The sequence below is a fragment of the Cyprinodon tularosa genome, unplaced genomic scaffold, assembly GCF_016077235.1.
Source record: "Cyprinodon tularosa strain WSP-4 unplaced genomic scaffold, ASM1607723v1 ctg413, whole genome shotgun sequence".
Taxonomy (NCBI): domain Eukaryota; kingdom Metazoa; phylum Chordata; class Actinopteri; order Cyprinodontiformes; family Cyprinodontidae; genus Cyprinodon; species Cyprinodon tularosa.
This window is the reverse complement of record NW_024039134.1, coordinates 233,663-242,165: the sequence shown is the minus strand read 5'-3', so window position 1 is coordinate 242,165 and position 8,503 is coordinate 233,663. Positions and strand designations below refer to the sequence as shown.

General features: G+C 39.7%; 1 protein-coding gene across 1 annotated transcript; it reads right to left on the bottom strand.

Moving 5' to 3' along the window:
• Positions 1–1,075: 1,075 nt before the first annotated feature.
• On the bottom strand, positions 1,076–6,473 carry klhl11 (kelch-like family member 11). The gene is given in 4 exon segments (XM_038298723.1): positions 1,076–1,954; positions 1,957–3,113; positions 5,689–6,155; positions 6,351–6,473. Coding segments are annotated over 3 exon segments (2,034 nt in total). The 5' UTR covers positions 6,141–6,155; positions 6,351–6,473; the 3' UTR covers positions 1,076–1,529.
• Positions 6,474–8,503: the final 2,030 nt, after the last annotated feature.

Genomic DNA, 8,503 nt, shown 5'->3' with positions numbered 1-8,503 from the left:
GCAAATTATATGCAAACAGATTTTAGCTGAGTGTTTTTCTAGCAGCTTCAGTCTTTTGACTTCAGAGCTACAGGAACAGTAGAAGAACATGAGAGGTGTGATTATTTTCATTCAATAATTTCAGCATTATATTATTATTCGAACAGTTAATTTCTTCTCCAATGAGAATATTTGCTCTTCTTGGAAAAAGAAAACCCAAAACAAGAAGAGCTTATAGGGATAAAGATGTTGAGAAACACGACCACTTTTAACTGCTCCTCTTTTTGACAAAGCCAATTAAAAGTATCTTTTACATTTTTTTTTTTATTTAAAAGAATATTCTACGTCTGCTCCAGAAGCACATTAAAAATGCTGTTTCTGTGTATAGTGAAAAAGTAAATTCAAATATCTTTTAGGTCAGCATAAATCTAGAAAAAGAAGACTCGTGGAAATATAAATGTTATATAGTTGTGAAAAATGTTAATTTACCTAAATTAATCCCCTATCCCATCTAATGAAAAAGCTATGTGAACTTTTTGTAAGCATTCATCAAAAAAAAAAAAAAAAGAAACTTTTAAGAAAAAAAAAAATATTAGATTAAAAAAAAAAGCTTTTAACTTGGATGATATGAGACCACTATACTACTAATTTCTAGAAAATACATTGTTTAATATTGTGATAAATATCACTGATTTTCCTGATTTGGCAGCTGACGCAACCATTGTAAAAAGTTTTGAGTACATTAGAGGCACATCAGTAAAAATGATGATGTGTTACAATGAGACTTTTTTAAAATCAATTCTACTTTTAGGATAATCCACTTTTGAGTTGTAAAAAGAAAACATTTTCTAATTATAAATGTTTTTTGTCTGACATATATATTCTAATCTTGATCCATCATTGCCTGCAAGCAGAAAAATGATCATGATGACCGATACTAATGGTGTGATAATAAGTAACTGAATTCAACTTTTTAAGAATATTCTTAATTATTGAGATGACCCTGGATAGATTCCAACAAACTAAGAAAATAGTTTTTGTAAAGCAAGGTTAGACACAACCAAGTTCAATTCATATTCATCAACAACAAAAACAATTTCAGAATAATGGAAACAGCTTTAATAGTGAAAAATCTTTGTGAAATTAAGAAAATTAAAGAACATGACAAAAATATTTCGGCTTTTCTTTTTTCTATCATTTCTATAAAAAATTAGACCAAACCAAATCATGATTCATCCACACTTATGTCTGCAACTGTCATTACTTAACTCTTTAATTAAGATTTTAATTTATCCTGTCTGTAGTGATTAAATGAATAAGCCGTGATAAAGTAAAGGAAACAAATAAACCCTAACCCTTAACAAAGAAATGGATTCGATCAGCTAACCCAAAAAAATTAGTTTAACTTTAAATCTTGAGTCCTAACAGTGATTTCCTACATTTCAAGCCAGCTCCAGGTAGACCTTAAACCTCCATTATAACAACAACAAATAAGAAGGCACAAATCTGCAGAAAAAGTGCTTGTTTTCCTGTGCATCTTTAATCCTTCATTAGCATTCAATTTGAGAGTGCATCTGTCTCCGCAGGCTGAGTGTGCGTCGTTGGAGCTGCTGCATATGCTGCATTCGGTCTCGTTGGCGAGCCAGGTTCTGTGGCATGGGGAAGCGCTGGTTGCCTCGAAGGTATCTGTATGGAATGCGGACGTGGCAGGCCGCCGCCCGGCAGCGCGGCTGGGGTAGGGGCGGCAGCAGCGTCCAGCGCTTCTTCTCTGCGCAGTAACGGTACGCCTCCTTGCGGTACTGCCTGTCCAAGTTGCCGCTGTTCCTCCACCCGCCGATGACGAAGACATCCTCACCCAGGAAGCAGATGGCGGCTCCTTCCATGCCGAGAACTTCTGAGGGGAGGCTGTCGAGGATCTCCTCTGGGATTGTTCTGCTCACTTTCTGCTGAGCGGTCTCAAATGTTACCTTGTAGCTTTTGGGCAGCAGGAAGCGGTGTGGTAGAAGGTTGAGGACGAGACGGCCATTTGAAAGATACAGTAGTTATCAATCAGAGGTAATGAGTGCACCTCCTGCCACCTGAGACTCTCCGTATCATAGCACATGGTCACAGTGCTCAGTCCATCATCGTGGTCTATGTCTTCAGGGGTCCTGGCCATCACATACACATAGCGATCATCTACGCTCACTGTTTTTACATCTCGTAGGATCTTTGGCGCTGGCTCAAGGCTGATCCATTCGTCCTGCTCTGGTTTATAGACTGTTACATCCTTAAAGCCTGGACTGAAGTTACCATGACCGCCAATACCGTAGAGGACATCTCTGACGCACGTCAGGCCAAAGGAGTGCTTTCGCGTGGTCAGGCTGCTGACATCCTCCCAACAGTTGAGGCTTGTGTTGTATCGTTCCACCATCTTTGCGAAGCCTGGCTCCATGGAGCCCGCCACATAAACGTTGCCCCCTGCAACCGCGACGGCGTGACCGTCGAGATGGTTGTGAATGTGGGGCAGATTGACCCAGCGATCCTCTGCGACAAAGTAGCCCACACATTCGCTGAGGTATTCCCCGCCCTCTGAGACACCCCCGATCACCATGATCACATCCATGTTCTCACCAAGACGTGGGTGGATGGCTGCCATGTACAAGGTAGATGGATCCAAGCTACCCGATTTGACGCTCTCGGAGCAAACAGCATGATATTCCAGCGCATCGACCACCAGCTGCTGACACACCGAGCTGTTTGCGACTAAAGGCTCCTTTCTAACCAAACGCGTCAGGTCAGTAGGAGGAATCTGAGGAAGCCTAACGAGCTTAAACAGCTCTTCAAAATACCTCTCCCTTTCCTCCGGGTTTTGGTGAACCCATTTCACGATCGCTTCAAACAGCTCCTTCTCAGAGTCCACTGTGATTTCAGAATCCAACAGCCAGTCTCGCACTAGGTGGAACGGTAAAGTGTAGAATTCCTCGTTGCGAATAACTCTGTGGAAGTTTCTTCTGATCTTCTCGGCAGCTTCCAGAGCGAGTTCATTCAGACTGTACATGTGTGCCAGGCTGTGCACGGCTACACAGTTGGATAGACTCAACTTCTTCACTAGGAAGTCTGCACAGAAGTTCTTTAGCTGACCCAAAAGGAACCTAAAGGAAGAAAAAAGTAAACTTTTTAACTATTTCAATATTTATTGCCCGAGTAATTATCTAATTGTAAAACTAATCAATGGGTTTCATGCACAGCTCTATACTTCCTGAAATTAAGACATGTTCTTCATTTCCTTCGTTTTTCTGCAAGATGAACTAATTAATCCAGGTGTGACTAGCCTCAGTAACTGTGGCTAGAAAAAACCTGAATTAATCAGTCAATCCATTAATGAAAGTCAGGAAACAAAATTGATGCCTTAAGTTCAGGAAGTAGTTGAGTTGTGCATAAAGCCCATTGATGCAGAACGTGTTAAGAAAAGTATTAATGGTCAACACTAAAAGATTCCTTTAAGAGAACGAATATAGGCTCTTTATCATAGACAGAGATTAAATTTAAATGTATTGTTAAAGGGATAGTTCGGTATTTTTGACATGAATCTGTATGGCATCCCCATCACCAGTGGCATGCAATCACACTGACTTACCCCTGGCAGCGTCCTGTGAGCAGAGTTATCGTCCAGTTTTGGTCAAGCCGAAAGTAGTCCGGCAGGTTTTTAGGACCAGCGAAATAAAACTTTTCTCTTCCCAAAACATTATGTGTTCAAAAGAGTGATATTTTTGCATCCCAAAAACATTGTAGTGGAAAAAGTCACACGTCGTTATCAATTGGTCCTATTTTCTCTCTGTTCGTATCAGTGCGCGCCGTCATTCAGACAGCGAGCTCAACAACAGCCAGATGCATGTCTCGGTCCGCCTAGCTCCTAGCTGGGCGGAGGGAGACATGCATCTGGCTGTTGTTGAGCTCGCTGTCTGAATGACGGCGCGCAGTGATACGAACAGAGAGAAAATAGGACCAATTGATAACGACGTGTGACTTTTTCCACTACAACGTTTTTGGGATGCAAAAATATCACTCTTTTGAACACATAATGTTTTGGGAAGAGAAAAGTTTTATTTCGCTGGTCCTAAAAACCTGCCGGACTACTTTCGGCTTGACCAAAACTGGACGATAACTCTGCTCACAGGACGCTGCCAGGGGTAAGTCAGTGTGATTGCATGCCACTGGTGATGGGGATGCCATACAGATTCATGTCAAAAATACCGAACTATCCCTTTAAATCTTCGCTGTCTTGACATGTACTGATGTGCTTCTCACTCTATGTGATCTTTAGCATTCTTATTACTTTAATTAATCAAAGTGTGGGATCATTTGTTATAAAACTCAATCCAAGCAGCTAAAAACAGAAATATTTCTCCATCTACTTTCACTTGTAATATATTGATAATTAAACAGCTTTAGGTAAGTCTCTTGGCAAATATGTCTGGGAAAGGATCAGAATGAATCTTGGATGAAATATAAAACAAAGAATTAATGTCCTAAAAACATTTCTGATTGGCTGATTAACCCTGGTGATAATATATAGATAATATATTAAGTGAGCCATGGTTGCAGGTTGCAGACCCCCATTCAAGCAGATGAGAACTATGATTCTAACTTGATATTGCTGAAGCTTAAAGCTGACCGTAATTTCTAAATAACTGTTAAAAGTAAATAATCAAGGCAAAACATTAAATTGGTCCAAGGGGCAAATCAGTTACAGATTCTTCTGTCATCTCTAATCATCATAAGACATTGATTTAGTAAATATCTTCTCAGCATAAGCTTGTCAGCTCTAAATTTCAGCAGGTATATAAAATGATCTGACAAAGAAATAGAAATCATCTTATCCCATCATCAAATTACCTCTTTAAATGAAGGAACAATGCCCTCCATTTAAATAATATTGACCTACTTATATTAAACTTTTTGCTGTGTGTATTTTCAGTACAGACAGATATATTTCGGGGTAGCCAGTCAAAAACCAATGTAAACTGAGGGATGGCCGAAAGCTGATAGGCGCCAGAACCTAGAATCTACACTGTTCCAACAGGAACGAGCACAACATCCATATTTTCTAAATAAAGACAAACCATACTTTCCTACAGCCTTTTGATTAAAAATAGATGCATATATTTAAACATCCATGCTGTCTAAATGGTATAGTGGACAAAATGTCAGGGGGAAACATCTTTTCCACTGTCATTACTTACCTACTTTTATCAAAAATTGTTCTGCATATCATTAATATGACGGATTTTTAAGTTATTATTAAAGTAGTTATTTATCTATGATTTCACTGAATTTTCTTTTTACCCCATATAACACAAAATTAGGGTCTTAAAAGAGCATAAATTCTGTATTTATAAACTTTAATTTTAGTATTTTGATGTGCTTAATTAAACACAGCGTTTTAGTTGTCAAGTTACTATTAATATATGAAAAATTTTAATGTTTAATAAGTTTTAACATTCCTCTTGATTACTGCTGTCACTGTCTGTATTAGAGGGTGAAAAAAATGGTAGGGGTGGCTAATGGTGGCCATGGCCACCTCTGGCCCCCCATCTAGCTCCGCCCCTGGCTGTGTGTATTTCAGTACAGAGGCTCTAACAGATGCCAGGATCAGTTCTTCTGAGCCCTTTGGGACCCTATTCTTTAGATTAAAGACCCCAGGAAGGTAAATGATCGCGGACCAACCTGTCAGCCAGTTCCAGCACATCATGCACATTTGCATTGGTCACCCTGACCGATCCGGTGTACATGAAGTGTATGACGGCCTCCACGGTCTCCGGGTCCGGCCCCGCCGCGGAGCTCCACTCCCTGAGCTCCACCCTCCCGGTCTGGGACTCGGAGAACTGTCCTTCCAGCAGCAGCTCGAAGTACTGCGATGCGGCGGACAGGACGCAGCGGTGGGCAGGTAAGGTGAGGTGCCTCTCCCCTCTGGATGCGCCCCTGGAGCTAAAGACCAGGGTCAGGTCGCAAAACAGGCCCGCCTTCCTCTGCTCGTTCTGCCGCCGGGAGAGCTGGCAGCAGTAGGCCGGGCAGGTGAACTCCTCGGCCTCCTCTGGTTCTCCGTCACCTGCGGCCATCAGTGGCGCTGCCTGCGCGCATCCGCCGCTCCAGCTGCTCTCCTCCGCCGCTCCTGCCATCCTGACGCAAAAACTCTAAGAAAGATTGAAACACTTCACTATCTTCAGTAGGAAATCATTAGAGCAACTAAAACAGGTCATGCAGGGTTAGATCAGAGATAATGAAAAACAACAACCCTCCCTTCCGTCTCCAACAATATCCCAAATACTGGATTCTCTTTACTGTATTTTTAATCTATATTATTTTCACACAAAAGAAACCCCACGTACCTTCTGTAAAAATAATGCCGCCTTCTATATCATAAATGTAGCAAAAGCTTCAACACGTCCTGGTTTCGGTGAAGTTTACCTTTCTGGATCCACCGGTTCCTTTGGCGCATGCGCATTACAGCTGCGACCTAGCCAACATGGACTTTGGAGCGTTTTTTGTTTTGAAACAAACCATCATTGCTAAGACACAACATCTCTGTTTATTGTGATCCAGATTATAGTGGTCAGAACGGAATAAAAACTTTTTTTTTTAGATTAAACATACTGAGCAAAACAAAATAAAGATATTTGCATTTATTTCTTAATGATGTGAACAAAAATATTGACTAAAGGTACACTGATTGCTTATTTCATGTTTAATTTTTAATTTCAAATAAAATTGTATCTAGATACTCCTTTTGTGTTATTAAAAAAATGTAAGTTAATTTTAATGATAATATATATGCTTGACCAACACAAACTATAGATGTGAAATTGAAGAATACCATTATAAAAATATCTGATAAGTTTATATTTATATATTTGTAGAGCCCCCTCTTGCTGCAGAGAGAGGGAAACTTAACAATTCCTCTTTGCAAAACAGCTAAAGCCAGTGAGATCACATGATTGGGCAATGTTGGTGCATTAGAATAGAATTCAACTTCTATTGTCATTATATTTTAACAAGGACAGAGCAATGAAATTAACTCTCTGCATTTGACCCATCCTATTGGGGAGCAGTGGGCTGCCATTGTGCAGCGCCCATGGAGCAGTGTGGCAGTCTGTGGGAGTGGGGCTTGACATCAGAATCTCTGGGAGCCACTAGGCCACCACACCCCTCTAAGCATTGTCTGATCAAAAGCATTTCATTGTGGCTTTGGGTTTATGTCTAGGATCTAGGTGCCTGTCAAACCATCTTAACCCTTTAGCTCCATTCATCTTACCATCAATTTTGACCCACATGATCATGCTGCCAACACAATGTTTCACTGTATGAATCAGAGGCTTAGTATGGTGTGCAGTGGGGTGTTCCTTTTAGATCACATGTAGGCTTAAAGTCAAGTTATACTTCCGTTTTCTGGACTGTTCTTTTTTTTCATTACAATGCTTTTGGTTAATTAAATTCCTTCTAAAGAGGCAAATATATCTGACCACAATGGCCTCCAAAGCCCTGATGTATTTAGAGATGGAAGTTCTCAAATGCTGCTTCCATCTCTGAATTGGGTGACCTCTGAAGGTGCAGTGGCATTTAAAAAAAAAAAAATCTAATCCTCTTTGCACTTTTATGACAAAAACAAAAGCATAATTTTCCTTAAAGCTGAAATTCCTCTACTTCATTGTGTTGATCTACAACCCAACACCGCACTACAGATGTTACAAATGTGTGTTTTTAACGTGACAATTGAAGAGGTTTAGGAACTATAAATACCTGATGCAATATATTTGAAATCATTGCAGAAAACTGCTCAACATGAATACAGGATTAGAAAGGAAACATTTACTTATTTAACAAAAATGCAAATTGTTATCCTACCCCAGTTGCATGGTACATTTTATTAATATTAATTAACATATGAATAATAAGTCTGTAAAAAGCCATCTATCTAGGTTAAAGCTTTGCCTCCTTCTGGAGGCTTTATTGGACCCATAGATCCCACAGAGTAAAGGGATTGTATATTCCCCTTTAACCTAGAAGGTCTCTGTATTCCAAGATTAAGATGTAATGCCATAATCCCCTTTAGCATTACATTAAGAAAACTTGTCTAAAATATTAAATCCTCCATCATTCAGGGGTTAATTAATTAATTGCAGGTTCTTATCGCGTGGTCACCTTCAAACCAATCTATTTTGAACGGCTCTAAACTGATACCTTATTTATTGCATGAAAAAAAAAATTAATACAAATGAATTTAAAATAAGTTCTTTATTATTTTTCCACTAGGTGTCAGCATATTACAAAAAAAACAAAGCACTTTTCACAGTTAAATAAAATAAGCAGAATAAAGACCAAACACAGCAGGCGTTACAGAGGGTTACAGACTGGTCAGAACTCGGTTGGATGTCTTTGCATAACTGACCTCTTATGTGTGAGAACTTCCACAAGTAAGGCTTTTTTTTCCCTTCTTTCAGTCCCTCGCCTAAAAAGGTATCTAAAGGACTCAATCATGAATAAA